Here is a 16,925-nt window from a genome sequence, read left to right on the forward strand (position 1 = left end):
TGAAATAGGAAGAAATGTCATTTATGACATGGCTACATTAGGACTAAACACATTATATAAAATATTGCATTATATTTCCCTTCTTGGAAAAGAGACAGCAGAGTCTGGTCAAAGCTGTTGATTGAACTAGGAAGAATTCCCAAAGGTATGAACATCCAGGAATCAGCCTCCCTGCTCCAGATTATCTTTTTGGAATAATTCCTGTGTTCCCACATTGCCTGTGTTTGTTTTTATCACCTTCAAACTAATGCATATTAAACTGACTTGTTCAAGTTAGAAATTGTTTAACTCTGTTTTTCCTCCTTGTTGAACATCGCCTCCCTACATAAGACTTGAGGAGGCCGGCCAGTGGTCACAGACGCATCCCATGCTGACTGAAGATGATGACCAACTGCCACGATGGATGAGACGTACCTTGTTGGACTGGGGATTCGAGCTACCGTATAGCAACAATATCATTATTACTTGTAAACGGGTTTAGAATTGTTACTTAATCTAGAATATCCAGGATGGGTGGGCAACCACTGGCCCTTGGACCTCCAGAGGTTTTTTTCTCCCTCGATTTTCAGTTGGGAGTTTTGCTCCTTTTCTCTGTGGCCAGTAGGCGTACTTATATCTCTATAAAAGCATATGTATTATGACAGTCGGTAGTCAACTGTATTCTTTGTTTCTTTATCTGATGTGTTTTTTCTTATGCCTTATATCTGTGTTAAAGCGCTCTGTGTCACTGCATGAGAAGAGCGCTCTATAAAAAATAAATTGAATTGAATAATTCCTTTTTAATACAAGATAAATAAATGTATCGCACATTATTATTTCCCTCAGGGTTTCAAGCTGAATGTCTTGACTTGGCATGTTTTTTATTAGTTTTATGAATAGCACAGGGTCACAGCAACATACGTTGGAATCAGTCTGCGAACATTACACTGCAACTTTTGCATTCGTGCTATGCTGTGGAACTGTTCATTTGCTTTTTGTTGCCTCCTATTACAAATGGCCAAGTTACATGTTTCTGAGGACACGTGCATTTTTCCAATTTTTTACGTTCCGTTGCATTTTCAAATGCCGATGCAGTGCAGAAACTGAGATATCAGATGGACGAGCTGTGTGTCGATAATCCTGTGTTTGTGTCCAAAGCTCTTCATCTGTTTTTGGTGGAGTTTGATTTCTCTGAGCTGCATGTCACTTTGGAGAAAGGCATCTGCTGAATGAAAAAAGGTAGATGCAAATACAAATCTAGGGCAGCTGGTAGTGTAATGGTTAGCGCCACTGTTTTTGGACCCAAAAGGCTGAATGTTCAAGCCTCACCTCTAGCTGTAGGACCCTTGTGCCAGGTGCTTACTCTGAATTGCTGCAGTAAAAATGACCAAGTAGTATAAATGGATAAATAATTGCAAGTAGCGTAATATTGTAAGTCAGTTTGGCGAAAAGTGTCAGCTAAATTAATAAATAGATGTGGAAAAAATGTCAGATAAAACAATGATAAGCAATGGATAGAAGGCAGCTTAATATAAGCACCAGATATTAGTGGAACAGGCTGTATGGAAAATAGGGAATCTTGTTTCCATGTTTTTTTATACGGAATATTGTTTCTTCCTTTCAACTCCACAACTGGGAAAGTCCGCAAAACCATGCGAACTGCCAAATCTGCTGTCAACACGCACCACGGCGTTTCTTTTCCCGGCCTCGATCTAAAATTCATCAGGTTTCCGGCATTGCGCTACATTATTTAGCTGCTTTGCGGGCGATTCACATTCGAGCAAAAGATCCTCGACGCAAATGCGGCCGCCGCTACCTTAGCAGGCGGGGCAACGCGGCCAACAGCGCGTTACAGGGCTCCCGAGTCCCCGGCACATCCGGCCGCCTGCCACGACGATGACTCCGCTGCCTGTGAGTCCTCATTTCGGGAGAAAAACATCCTGGGCCTCCCGCTCACTGACGCGAAACAGGGAGACAGGGAGGACAGTCTACTTCAGAGGGACAAACACTTTCCGACAGGAGTCAGGATGAGAGCGGCAAGGAAGAGGGCAACCTGGGCGCGTGTATATCTAGACCAACATATCGATAGGAACGAACGTTGAATTTGCACAGAAAACACCATTTCCAGCGTGGCAGGACAACATCTTTAATGTATTTTTAAGTCCGCAAATTGAAGTCGGTGAGAAGGAGGAAGGGGAGGAGGTAGGCCACCCTGGGACGCTGGAGAAGCCAACTTTCATTAGCATCGCGGCACTTGGAGAGCTTTATCTCCATCGCGACACTTGCGGGGAGCACTGGGCAGGAGCAGCTCCCAGTTTAATATTTATTTCTCCCAAACACTGCGCATGCGGCATGTTTCCCGCTCCTATAATTAGACCGAGAGCGCCCTTACGCAACCCGCCACCGACGGGACGGTGGCAAGGAGAAAAGGCTGAGCTCGACTTGTCGTGGCGAACAAAGAGACCTTTTACCATAGAGGAAATGGCAGGAGTCCACTGGTGGTGGAAGTAGCACTGCACACCTCCCCTTCTCTCAGTCTGCTAAGGCACTGGGTGTTTTTCAGTGAGGGCAGCAGACAAGCGAAAGGCTCTAGACGTCAGCCTGCCCCCCTGCATCACCATACCGTCATCCCAGATGGCCTTCCACAGCGTTGTCCTTCAGCTTGGACATAATTGGCTCCTAGTGTTCCTCGTACTCAGGCTACAAATTGTTGAAGACACAGACATGCTCTATTTATTTATTTGTTTGTTTCTTTATTTCCAGTTGCGCTTTCTTCACTTGTCTATTTCCTAAAATATCTGTCTATATCAGAGCAAATGAGACCTATGTTTTCCCTCCATTCCAGCTGATAGCAGTAAAAAGCACTTAAACAGAGTAGGAGTGTGGTACCTCCTCCAATCCACTCACTTTCACAGTATTCGGAACTTGTGTCTGGTGTTCCTGAGTGTCAGTGATCAACGACAAAGACGAGGAGCACTGCATGCGTTTAAGGGATAAATATACCAACAATATGCGTAGAATACGAGTTCATGGAGTCAAGTATTTTCATTTTCGGTAATTTGAAATAAGTTTTAATTTTAAAGTAGCTGAAAGGTAATGAATTTTAAAATAAAAAGTCTCAAAGTCTCCTTAAATTACTGTATCCAAGATTTTTACAGAAGATAATGAGCGCTTAAGAAAAGGGATGTGTATTACTGAGCTTTTATTGATCGCGACTTGGGTGTCATTTGTGTTTGTAAATTGAGGAGCCATTGTGCAATGTCCTTAGTCTCGTAACAATGAATCGGAATAATGCTCACAGCTTTTTAATTACTGTACATCCATCACAGAGGAGCACTTTGCACCTCAGTACAGTTACATTTATTCATTTTAGCTGACACTTTTCTCCAAAGCAACTTACGGTGTTGAGGTCACAATTGTTTACCCATTTATAGAGCTGGGTAATTTTACAGGAGCAATTTAGGGTAAGTACCTTTCTCAAGGGTACTACAGCCAGGGGTAAGGCTCGAACCTGTGGGTCCCAAGGCAGTAGCTCTAACCACTACGCTACCTGCTGTCCCATTCAAATTAGGTCCCAGTACTGTGCCATTTAAATTATGGGCTGTGTATGCATGAAAGCTCAGAACATTCTACATAATAAAAGGATCTGGGGACAAATGTGGACTGGTTTAGTGTATTGACCTTGGACTACACAGCCTATTTTGCATTTGGAAGTTACTTAAGATCCAACTGGTAACAGTGCTGGTCATGGGGGGTAACACTGCAGTAGAGAGATGCTCAGGTTCCAGGCACATTACATAGGCCTTGACTCATCCCTGATCTGGAAATCATCATCCTGGAGACAGGGGAACTGCAATGAGACGCGACACAGACGTGGCGACGGGACAGAGGTCAGAACCTCACATGGATGTGAGGAAAAGAAGCACAAAGGTTTCCTTCTGTTTTCCTTTCGTCACTCCTGTCCATCACATTTTGTCCAGGAAAACTGACCTGTCTGCAGTAAAATGACAGTGATAATGCGCAATGGCCTGGTTTTAATGATGGGTTATTGGAGGGAAGCACACAGCACTGTGGAGGAGCTTTGCTGTCCTTCTCCTCACCATCCCAAGTGAGGGAAACACACAGACAAAGAGCACAATCAATAATTTAGTCACCCTGCTGCAATCCATTACAATGCATGTATTATAGATGAAAGTGAGAACTACTTCACACACAGTTTTCAAACCACCACTCTAAATCATAACCCGAATACACCGGAGTGGACAGAGTGTCCAGCTACAGTTCATCTGCGCATGAGCGCTCCCCTGGTGACTGGGCATAAAAATAGCCGGACAATCCGGTGCATAAGAGTATTATTTTCCAATATATTTTACAGAATTTTCAAAAAAAAGGAAAAAAAATCAGAAGAGTGGAACACACGCTGTCTGAACTGCTCATCCCATTTGGGGCTGCAGGGAGCCAGAGCCTAACCCAGCAACACAGGGCATAAGACTGGAGGGGGAGGGGACACACCCAGGACGGGACGCCAGTCCGTCGCAAGGCATCCCAAGTGGGACTCGAACTCCAGACCCACCGGAGAGCAGGACCCGGTCCAACCCACTGCACCACTGCGCCCCCCCGAAGAGTGGAACACAAATGGTTAAAAAGTCACTTAATTTTAATATTTGATGGATTTTTCTGCTTACAATTTTAATAATAACGTGCAAAATTTTTTGTTATAGATGTAAATTAAAAAGAAGGATCATAAACATGGAGCCTTCTTCCAACATGGCAACGTGGTCATAAGTAATTTTTCTATTAACTGAAATTAAACCTAAAGAGTTTTTTAAAAGGAGGGTGCAGCAGTGCAGTGGGTTTTGCCGAGTCCCACTCTCTGGTGAGTCTGAGGTTCAAGTACTACTTGGGGTGCCTTGCAGTGGACTGGTGTCCTGTCCTGGGTGTGTTCCCTCCCCCTCCAGCCTCATGCCCTGTGTTGCTGGGTTAGGCTCTGGTTTGCTGTGACCCTGTTTGGGACAAGTGGTTTCAGACTGTGTGTGTGTGTGTGTGTGTGTGTGTGTGTGTGTGTGTGTGTGTGTGTGTGTGTGTGTGTGTATAGCTTTTAAAAAAGTAATTTCCAGCAATTGTAAATACAACATTTTATTTACGTAGAACAAGATTACTGTCGTGTCAAAACAATGAAAAACATAATGCATATGGTGCATTGGACTGAGTGGTCAACCACATGGCTCAACCCCCCTTCCACCTATCAGTCGGGTCAGTGAGCACAAACAAAATTTACCTCTTTAGATGAATAAGTCAACATATAATTCCATATTGTATTTTTGGCAGAAGATATAAATGGTAATAAATATGGATCTCTATCCAAAACATTGCTGGTTCAAATCCCCGGAACAAGCCCTGTCCTTTAAATAAGGGAGATGATTAATCTGAATCGCTGATGTGGATAAACATGTCAATACAATGAAGACCAATGATACTGACCAATCAACAACAGAGTTTCACAACTGTTTCACATTTTCTGAAGATCTACTAATGGAGTTGTTTTTTCGTCCATACTGTGATACTTTGGAAAAAATGCTTTCTAGGATTCCAGCATCCTGAGCAGACTGTGCTCACCTCCATGGTGGTCAGGTTACACCTGTGGGTCCCCCCGAACCAGCCGGTGCTTGAGCACTGGTCGATGTCCACGTCCTGCAGGTTGACATCCACGCGGACCACACCTCTGGGAAAACAAGGGGACAGAGAAGCGGTCAAATCTGCGAAGGAAACAGGACTCAGCTTCTCTTCAAGTCACACAGCCCTGAACGACAGCATCTCACACATTATTTCTTCCATTTATACACTGAAACCATTTTGGAAGAGTCTGCTTAGCAGGACAAGAGCAGGATCCCCAGTGCACCTTAACCCTCCAACCTTTCCTACTTCATACAGCTCATTAAGCAGACAGTAGATCAAGAGGGCAGAAGATCAGATCAGGTAGATCAGGAGGCAGCGGGTGGTGTAGTGATTAGAATCATCGCCATGCATTTGCAGGTCTCAAAGAGTTAGGTAAATCAGTTGGCAAATAATAAAAATATATAATAAGGCAGGCAATAAAAAGGTAAATACACTCCATTACAAGTCTGATTCCCCACTCCTGCTGTCACACCCTTGATTAAGGTCCTTACCCTGAGTGATACAGGAGAGACTACACTGCTGCATAAAAATCTCTGGAACTTAGTGTACAAATACTGCAAGTTCCCTTTGAGAGAAGTTTCACTAAAATAAATATATAATAATAATAAAAGAAAGAAAACTTGAATTATATATCAGGCTTAGTTTAAGGAGCAAATCAAAGTTGTCTTGTGTTTATAAACATTCTGCATGTGTATCATAAGTTAGAGAGGGGCTCAGTGGGATTGACCGGGTCCTGCTGTTTGGGGGGTCTGGGGTTCAAGTCCCCCTTGGGGTGCCTTGCAATGGACTGGCGGCCCATCCTGGGTGTGTCCCCTCCCCCTCCAGCCTTGCACCCTGTGTTGCCGGGTTAGGCTCCGGCTCCCCACAACCCCGTATGGGACTTGTGGTTTCAGATGATTTGTGATGTGATCATAAGTCACCATAAGCAAAAGTGCCAGAAAAAATTTCTTCCTGTCATCAGCTCCTACCCATCATAATCATATTAGACCCTTCCAATCAATGATCCTTCAGCAATTAATAAAAATGACTCATCCATTACTATTATATTTATTCCTTTGGCTGACACTTTTTCCCCCCAAAGCAACCTACAATGTTAAGGTACTTACAATTATTTACAGCTTCATAGAGATGGGTAATTCTACTGGAGCCATTTAAGGAAAGTACCTCACTCAAGGGAACTACAGACAGAGACAGGAATCAATCCTGGGACCTTCAGGTTCAGAAGCAGCTACAACACCCACTATACTACTGGCTGTTCCTGTATTCTTCTTCTTAATATTATAATAATAATAATAATGATGATGAATTCCCCCAATTCTCATTATAATTCCACAGAACTTGTTGACGGGTTATCATTACAGCAATACTTCAATACTGTAAGCTGCATTGAAGAAAAGCGAGAAAGCCATAATAAATTAGACCCTTCGGTCTGATCACGAGTCAATAAAAATAAATAAGGCCATGAGTTTGACGATGAATAAATGATAAGAAATATGGCTACTCAGTTTGATAATGGTGACCCATCAAGGGTTTCTCACTAACACCAGGCCGCTGTGCACATCATTTCAGCTTTGTGTCAGAACACACGGCATTAATGTGCCTCACGGTCCCATGTGAGCAGAGCTCTGAGGACGGCCTCCACTCAGTATGAAAAGCAAATGTTCATAAATAATAGAATGAAGCTGCTGCAGCGCTGTGAGGATGTTTTCCGTTTTGCCTTCTCTCTCAGCTAATCCATCTGATGAGTCTATTCATCGGCTTCTTCGTTCCACACAAACATTTGCGCACATTTGAATGTGGCCCCAGCGAGGAGCTCGCTGCCGCTCGAACGCATCTCCACCAACGGAGCTGCTAATTGCAGCTCGACTTTCAATTTTTAATGAGACGGTCCTCGCTGTTTATGGTCATTGGAGGACCGTTAGGTTGGAAGAGATCCCAGGCCAAAGCCCACATGGTGCCTCTGCTCAGATCGTCGCCGTGGAGAACATCTCCGCAGCCCAAGTGAAATAGCAATGGCAATGAGATCCTACACATTTACAGAAGATGCAAGAGATACACAGTTCCAGAACCTGCTACAGAAGGAGCAACCACAATTCTTCATGGCAAATCCAGTGAAGGGTCATACCGTTGTACCTTTAAGAAGGTCCCTAACCGAAAACGGTTTATATTTATTTTAACAGTAAGGCAGATGATAGGGCAGCAGGTGCCAGAGTGGTAAGAGCTATCATCTTGAAATGCAAGGACCCAGGTTTGAATTCCAGTTTGGATCAAGGTAAATACCCTGAATTGATAAAGTGACAAATACCCTGCTGTATAAATGGGGAAATACTGGTCTGCATATCTCAGTACAAACCTCACGTTATAAGTCACCTTGGACAAAGACGTGAAATACCTGAAGTAATAACAGCCTCCAGTCACCTTAGGTTGTAGTGTAATCTTACAGGTTATCCTTATGGGAATAATTTAAGTCCAGTTACATTTATTTTTAGCATTTATTTCATAGAAATTTTGGAGAGCTAATTCTGCCTTGTATTCATCCTGCTCCAGGTGCCGCATCTTCTGGGATTAATTTTTTTTTTTAACATCAAGGAAACAATAAGGTTCTTGAACCTCAAGTGGCTGTATTTTATGCAAAGACTGTCTTATGTAAAGTCTTTAAAATTTAACAAGGTGTGTTTTTAGAGAGCGAAAGGACATGGTGAGAAAGGCCTCGACGCTCAGACTGCTGCTGGTTGGTCGGTTTGACCAGGAAACAGGCTGCAGGTAGAATTGGATCAGCAGGTGAATCGGGCCTCCAAGACCATCTTCAGCAGTGGAGCTCCTGCAGGGCTTTGCGGTCTTGAAGACAGCATATCTCTTCCTCCATGACCTTCCCTGTTTTTGCCAAACGGTCACCAGGGCAACAGTGACCCACTCTCACCCTAGCTTTCATCCCACACCCCCTAGACACAGTCGGGCATCTTCACGCTTTTCCTTAAACATGGGTCCAACAAGTAATCTTATAAACGCAACAACCAGCCATTTGGTTAATTAAATGAAACCAGTTGCTTGGCGAAGATTTGAACAACAGCCTGCATGAAGAGCTCATGAGCACTCCAGTAAGACATCGCTCATCTTCTCACACCGCCACCTTACACTTTTTCAGACATCACCCCTCCTGCTGGACCTGGAGCCAACACGCTGTCCCCTAATTTTCACCCGGGACTCTAAAGAAGAGCCTCGGACCTGGGAAAGACAACTTGGGTCAAATGATGAGGCACCAGGTGGTTAGAACCCCACGTCCATCTGTAGTGCCCTTTGGTCAAGGTATTTGCCCTGAATTAATGTAGCAAAAATTACCCTACTGTATAAATGGGTAAACCATCACAAGAAACTTAAGATGCTTTGGAGAAGATTCACAGTTGAATAAATAAATATAAATCAATTTAAACGCCATCCAGGCCTGACTTGCAGGATACCTGAACTCATCCAACGACCCACAGAACCACCCATCAAAGCATGTGCTGTGCTGCGTGTGGCTTTGGCCTCTGGGGCGCGCTCCAGGACACGGATGGTGCGTGAGATGCCCACGGCCAGGTGCTCTTCTCACTAATCTTGTATAGATTCCACACTGGAGCTGAGGCCCACTGTATCGCGGGTGCAAGTGCCAACCCCAGCTGCAAGGAGATGCTCTAAATCTGTTAATCCGCATCTAGCAGCGCTGAGGCGCCCTGTGGTTGGCAGCCTCTCGGCCAGCCTCATTTCAGCAAGGAAAAAACCTCCGTTTGTCCCAAATTAAACAAAGCCCCTCTCTCGGGAGCCACCAGCTTGTTGCGAACATAGTTTCAGCATCTGAGACTGGACAGAAAACTTCTTGGTCAGGCATCGTATTAAATTTAGCATTCACAGTTCATTCCTCTTTCCACTCCAGCCTTGCTATACAGTATTGGCCACTTTTGTGGACCCAATCCATTGCGCAAAATGACCCCCTTAGGAGGGGGACTGTTATGTGAAGATCACATCTTCGTTATTCCTAATGGGGAAAAGTAATGTGTCTGCAGACCCATAAAGTTGCACCTGAAAATCATTAAAACCGCAAAATAAAGACCCTGAGAGCAATGAAATTATCAAAACAGCAGACTTCATTGTTTCTGTGACAATAATAATTGTAACTATTGTGCATAATGTAGGCCAGCTGGTAGGCCAGTCATTGGAGCTGCTGCCTTTGCACCCATAGGTTGGTTGTTAGTTCAAATCCCACTTCTGGCTGTAGCACACGTTAGCAAGGTAACTCCCCTAAATTAACCCAGTAAAGCTGCCAAGCTGTATAAATAGGCAAGCAATTGCAATTACCTTAGCATTACCAGTTGCTTTGGAGAAAAGTGTCAGCTAAATATGTAATACCCACTCACATTCATAATCAATATGTACACTTAAATGGATATTAAAATTACACAGTTGGAACTCAGCTCTTAAACTAACAGAATAACATTAAGGCTTTCTACTGGTAACATAGTATACACACACACACATCATCTGAAACCACTAGTCCCATACGGGGTCATGGGGAGCCGGAGCGTAGGCCGGCAGCACAGGGGGAGGGGCTGGAGGGGGAGGGGACACACCCGGGATGGGACACCAGTCCATCGCAAGGCACCCCAAGCGGGACTCAAACCCCAGACCCACCGGAGAGCAGGACCCGGTCCAACCCACTGTGCCACTGCACCCCCCTACATAGTATACATCTTAAAATAATTTATTCACGTTACCAGTTACATCTATTTATATTTAGTCCTGCTGCTACTTCTACTGCTATGCTCATATTACTTGTATATGCATATGCATCAATTTGAACACCTGATTGTACTGTATTTGCTGTATTATTTTCAAACTTTCTGACTTTATAATTACTCTGCTAAGATGTTGTTCTGTTATAGAAAAGGTCTCCAAAAGAGCATACACCGCATCATGTTCCTTATGTGTGCAAGCATGCTTGACCAATAAAGCCCTGTTATATCTTTAAAAAAGCACAGGCAAGGTCTGGCACATTAAGGATAGAATCAAGTTTGTGAAGAAGGTTAATTTCATGCTGTTAACATCTCCAGCACCTTAGTATGATGGTAAAAAAAGCCAAAATAACCGCACAAATTACACATTATAGAAGCAAAACCCGTTATGTAAGGCAACGGTCACTTTTTTCCTTTACCATTAAATCAATGTTTCCATTATGCCATAGCTCATTCTGTTGGGGGGTGAATTTATTTTGATGATATTTCCACGTGATCATATCTCGTTCAACACCCCAAGCAAACCGATTTAAAGAAATACTCCAACGATGGCTTTGAACCATCTGTTCTTGTAATTCCAAGTTCTTGCTGGTACTTAAAATCATATTTTCTTTGCATCCCTCTCCTTGTAATCTTGTTTAAGTGTCCTAGATGAAACGCCCCACCAAAGTCAAAATGTCAAGGTTTTTGATCTGCACTGTCAAAGGGAAAATATTACAAACTGGCTAAATAGATCATTAATATTGATAAAACACACACTGACTTGCATGGTGAGTTATGATTCCACAAAGGTACTGGTTTCAATTATGAGCAGTTTCTTTACTCTTTAGGCACAGTCTGTTTAAATTATCATTTTTTTCCTCCTAGGGGTCATAAAGTTCAACACTAATTTTGAGTAAGTGCTAATTTGCAAAAATTTTTAGTGACATGACACTTTCTGGTTAATGGATTTCAGTTTTTAGCACAAAGATCAGGTCCTTTGGTGTAGTTAAATGAGTTTTTAAAAATGGTAAAAGTACCATAGATCTTCGCTACAGAGAAACGATTCATATCCGTTTTGTCGCTCTTTCTTTCTTAGATTTCAGGCATTTGCAAAGGAGACTCTTTCCTTGACTTCCCGTGGTGTAATGAGCTCCAGCTGAATCCCTCCCAGCATTCAAGAAGGGTCTCAAACCCATCTCTTTCAGAGCCACTTCTCTCCTGATCTCCTGACAGCTACATAAGTGAGTCCATCACCATCTGCTATGATTATATATGTATTTGCTGTTTGAATGTCTCTTCTGCAGGCAGCTACTTGAGGGATGCGAACCAGCAACATGGTGGTGTCAGACAAACAAGCTGCTTGTCGATAATCGTGTGTCTGTGTCTGAAGCTCTTCTTCTGACACTGATGCACTTTGGTTTATGCTGAGCTGTATGTCAATTTGGAGAAAAGAGAATATGCATATGTGTAAATGGAAACTGGAATGTATTTCCTGTGTGCTGTGGAGGACTCGCCTGTGAAACGAGTGACTCACTGGATTTTTTTTTCACACGGCTCCAAATCCACCATTTTGTTCTAGCTGTTTCCATCCAGTATCTCCTACATTGCAGTGATGTGCAGCTCAATCTGTTCTCACAAAGCAGCCCCTCAAGGACATGAGCATTTAGCCACCGATATGGATCTGATCTGCAAATAAACCCAGACAGCGGTCCCGGGTTCGAGACTCTTACTGTGACTCACACAGTGGAGATCTGGGCTGCTTTCGCTAAATAAACAGACGTAAGATTGTTATTTTCAATTTTGTATGACGCTGTCCTTTTTCTCCAAAGCAATATAGAATGTTAAGCTACTTACACTAAATTGCCCATTTGAACAGCCAACTTTTACCGGATGAATCAAGGACAAGTACCTCAACCCAAGCTACTACAGCAGGAGGTGGGATCTTAACCCGGATCCTTTCACTCAGCAGGTCTAAGAGCTACACCACCTGTTGCTCCTTGTTCGCATCAGCAGAGCAGTCATGGTTCCATCCTTAAATCAGCTAACTCAAGGCTCTCTTTTTTGCTTACCGAAAAGCGAGTCGTGTTAAAATTTTAACGTTAATAAAGCATCCAAAAGGTCAAAGGGCCGAAGGGCGGATTCAAAAGTGCAGGAGCAGAGTATTCCCTGGGAACCCATATCCATTCTGCTGTCTCGCACAGCACCGTCACCGAGACCACTGGTGAGGGAAATGGTTCATATTAACAGCACGAACCTCACCTTATACACACACTCACACACATACACACAATCGTACAGCAACGCATTCTTTGCTGAAACAAGCAGACAAGCTACACCTCTTAAATTCAGTAAGGAACTGAATGCACACACATTAATTTGTGTTTTAATCTAAGTGATGCCCATAAAAAGAACGTCCCAAATGGAGGCCACACAACACTCCTGCTTCCTGCTCAGGACATGAAGATGAGCCCTCTTCCATTACTGTGGAACAATAAATCAGACTGCACAAACACAGGCGGCAGAGTGGTTAGACCTGCCCCCTTTCAATCAGTATGTCATAGGTTTGAATCTATACCTCCAGCTGTACTACTCTAAATGTGCATATTTTCAGTTGATACAGTAAAAATTAAGATGCTGTACAGAGGGGTGAATCACTATATGTAACTTTGTAAATTAACATTGTAAGCCCCCTTGGATGGAGAAATTAGATGAATAAGTAAAAACACAATAATAATAATAATAATGATAATAATAACCCTTGCTGGAACTACAGACACAGACTTGGATCCTGAAGGTTGTGTGCTCTAGACTCAAGGAGGTGCCTGCTGTTGAACATTTGGGTAATGTAATAGATCTGAATTACTTCAGTGTTGAGTGGGGTGCGGTGGCGCAGTGGGTTGGACCGCAGTCCTGCTCTCCGGTGGGTCTGGGGTTTGAGTCCTGCTTGGGGTGCCTTGTGATGGACTGGCGTCCTGTCCTGGGTGTGTCCCCTCCCCCTCTGGCCTTACACTCTGTGTTACCGGGTAGGCTCTGGTTCCCCGCGACCCCGTATGGGACACGTGGTTCTGAAAATGTGTGTGTGTGTGTGTGTGTGTGTGTGTGTGTGTGTGTGTGTGTGTCATCTAGGCTGTGTAAAAGGGGTTAAGAGTGCTAAAGTGGACAGCTGGTAGCATAGTGGTTAGAGTTGTTGCCTTTGGCCCCAGTTGTTGCATGTTTCAATCTCACCTCTGGCTGTAGTACCCTTGAGCAAGGTATGTACCCTAAATTACCCCTCTGTATAAATGGGTGCCTTGCGATGGACTGGTGTCCTGTCCTGGGTGTGTCCTTTCCCCTTCCAGCCTTACGCCCTGTGTTGCTGGGTTAGGCTGTGGTTGGGACAAGTGGTTTCAGTCAGTGTGTATAAATGGGTAATAACTGTAGGTAAATGAATGTTGTAAGTTGCTGTGAAGGAAAGTGTCAGCTAAATGAATAAATGTAAGGGTGTGATTTCTTAGGGTCACCTGAGCAAAGTAACTGTAATAAAAATATGTTGATGTATGGATGAGTGACCCAGTGTAAGTAATGTATAAGTCACCTCGGTGAAAAAGGTGTGTGGGCTGGTAACACTACAGAGTTCATTGGAAGTCGTTTGAAGAATGTTCTCATAACAGAGAGACCTCCACGCACAGGAGACACCGATCACACGGCTGCGGTTTTTGAATAGAAAAGGCTTCTTTTACATTTATTCATTTCGCATATGAATCATGCAGGCAAAGCGCAGCTCGTCGGCTCTATGTGGCCAGTGGACCGCGCGTGGTCGTGGTGAGTTCTCCACGTGATTCACACGGTAGGGGCACGAGCAGTGGGACACGCCGGAGGAGCTGGGGGAGTCTCTCCGCAACAGAATAACATGCTCTGCTATTTTTAGTCGCTCCCCCCGCATGTGGCGTCACGCGCGCGCGCTCTCAACGGGCACGAGCGAGCGACTCGCACGCGCAGCTCCTAAGAGAGTGCGGTTCAATGGACCTGCCCCCAACCCCCCCACACCCACTTTTTATTTATACAAGATATTTTATTGCTTGCTTGTGCGATTCCATTTGTTATAATGTTTTTGTACGAAGATGGACTCTTTCTCTGGAATGCGCGTTATGAAAGATCGAAGTCTGGAAAACATGATGACATCCATCCAAAGACTGTGTGTGTGTTTCACAAACACACTCACTCACGCACACACCTGTCCCACGCGTACCTCATGATCTCGGGGCTCGAGTCCGTCTTGAACTTGTAGAAGCCCGCGGACAGAGAGAGGAGCCAGTGGGGGGCAAAGTGCCCGTTCTCACACTCCAGGTAGGGCGCCGACCACTTCACGTGAGTCCTATCGTGCACGTGCGCGTCCCCCGTAGCTTTGGTGGGCACTGCGCCCGAACCCATGGCCCTCCTGTTGTGCAGGTGAGGCTTCCTCCTGTCCCGCAGCTCGCTGATCCACTCCCACTCGGGTGTCCTGTTCTTCAGGTGCACGTGAGCAGTGGATGACAAGTCCTGGACGACGACCTCGCGGTCTGCCCTCGTGGCCTGTAGCAGGATGTGGGGGCTGGAAGATGTTGATGATGGCGAAGATGATGGTGATGATGACGATGACGATGATGATAATTCGGGGAGGAAGGTGATCGCGGCCCGATGGAGCTTGGGGTCCCCCTCGAGCATGCTCCGAACGAGCGCGCGGTACCAGCGCGCGCCCCCGCGCAGGTCGTGCTCCCGGGACCCGTTGACCCGCAGGCTGGCGCTCAAGAAGCTGGCGGCGCGCGCGAGCGCGTCCCGTGCGCCGCGCAGCGACTCGTGCGTCGTGAGGACGCCGCGAGGGGCGCCCCGGAGGCTACTCAGCTCGTAGCTGCGTGCACAGGGGGCGCGGGCCAGCGCGGACGTGTCCCCTGTGTGCAGGAAGGCGGTCACCACGCGGGGCAGGTCCTCCTCGATGCGGTGCGCCAGGACAGGCCGTTCGGTGGCGGGCCGGGTCGGGGGATGCTGCGTCTCCTGGACGCTGGCGTGGGTGCTGTGTACGGGATGCCGCCCCGCGCCGTCCGCATCTCCGTCCTGTTCCGACCACTCCACGTAGCCGTAGTTGGACCCGAGGGCGAAGCCCACCTCCTGCAGCAGCAGCAGCAGCAGCATCAGCAGAGGGACCATAATAACAGCCATGTCGCCGGGGGCTCTCCTCTGGCTCGGGATCATCCTCGAAGAGTCAGATTAATTCCAGGAGAATATAAGGTGCATGAGATGCAAGGAGGAGGTGTCCGTGGGAGGTGTCCGTGGGAGGTCCGCTTCTCAGCTCCTCACATCCTGCCTCCCGTCCTGCCCGCTCGCCGTCAGTCCGAAATTTGTCGGTCCTGACCTGTTCGTTAAAATGAATATCCTTTTTAAATATCCCCACTACTGGACGCGCACTATCGTGACTCACTTTCGAAAACACACGCTCGCACACGCACATACACACCACCCTCCCCGCCTATAAACCACGCCAGAGGGGGCCGCTGAAACAGATTAGTCTTAGAACCCGCCCCCTACGTTCTCCTATAGGCTCCCTAAAGTGTTCCCGGCTTCCAAATGGCCAGTTTGGGTGTCAGTCTTTGCTTAGGTGTGCATTGATTGGGTGGAGCGCGGACAGCGCTCTCAAGTGCTGAAATCAAAGGTATGGGAGCCTTAATGGGCTCCACAGGGGGTGGAGGGCTTCATCTGTGCTTGCTAATTTAATAACTCCTTTATTCTTTATGAAACATCCCTTTTTTACCACCAAAAGCTGACAAGGAAATGTTATTATATGAACACCTTCTGTGCACCTAAAATGCAGAGTAGGAATAACCCTTTTTCTACTCATACCGGCAACAAACGCTTAATACTGATACAGTGTATGAATTTTACTCCCTGATCACTGAATATCCAGCCATCCGTTATCAACAGCCACTTGTCCAGTGTAGGGTCATGGTGATACAGAGCCTATCCTGGAAACATAATATGTTAAGCAGGGTGCAACTTGGACGGGACATCAGTCTATCACGGGGCTCTCACACGCACTCATTCAATCTCATATGCACACACTAAGGGCAATTTAGAGTCACTAGTCCACCTGAAGCACATGTTTTTGGATCAATGGCAGAAACCAGAGCACCTGGAGGGAACCCACGCAGATGCTGGGAGGACTTGCAATTCCACACAGAGTTCAAGAGAATCAAGCCTACATTTGAACCCACATCTATAGACCTGTTAGGCACCAGCACTACCGGCTGTGCCACCAAACCACCCGTCACTGAATAGCCTGTACTAGCCTAACTGCTGCTCAACTCCAAGTGTGCAGAGTAACAGGTGGGTGAATGAAGTGTGAAATTGGCCCATTTTCCAGAACCCCCCACCTGCGACTGTTCGTTTTCCTTCAGTTAAATGTATTTAGGTCACTGGCATGAGTGCTGAGTCACAGCCACCTCACACATGCAAGTGAAGGAAAGGTGTCCCACTTGGAGAGATGTGTTTAATACCCCCCAAAGGCTTCTG

At 45.7% G+C, this 16,925-nt stretch overlaps 1 protein-coding gene across 1 annotated transcript in view; it reads right to left on the reverse strand.

Moving 5' to 3' along the window:
- LOC108937586 (probable G-protein coupled receptor 158) overlaps positions 1-15,871 on the reverse strand; it is a 38,722-nt gene extending 22,851 nt beyond the window's left edge. The window contains exons 1-2 of the mRNA XM_029253297.1: positions 14,632-15,871; positions 5,596-5,701 (exon numbers count right to left, since the gene is read on the reverse strand). Of these exons, the coding sequence (XP_029109130.1) occupies positions 5,596-5,701; positions 14,632-15,611 (1,086 nt within the window). The 5' untranslated portion in view covers positions 15,612-15,871. The remainder of the gene's footprint in view (positions 1-5,595; positions 5,702-14,631) is intronic.
- Positions 15,872-16,925: the final 1,054 nt, after the last annotated feature.

The sequence above is a fragment of the Scleropages formosus genome, chromosome 7, assembly GCF_900964775.1.
Source record: "Scleropages formosus chromosome 7, fSclFor1.1, whole genome shotgun sequence".
Lineage (NCBI taxonomy): Eukaryota > Metazoa > Chordata > Actinopteri > Osteoglossiformes > Osteoglossidae > Scleropages > Scleropages formosus.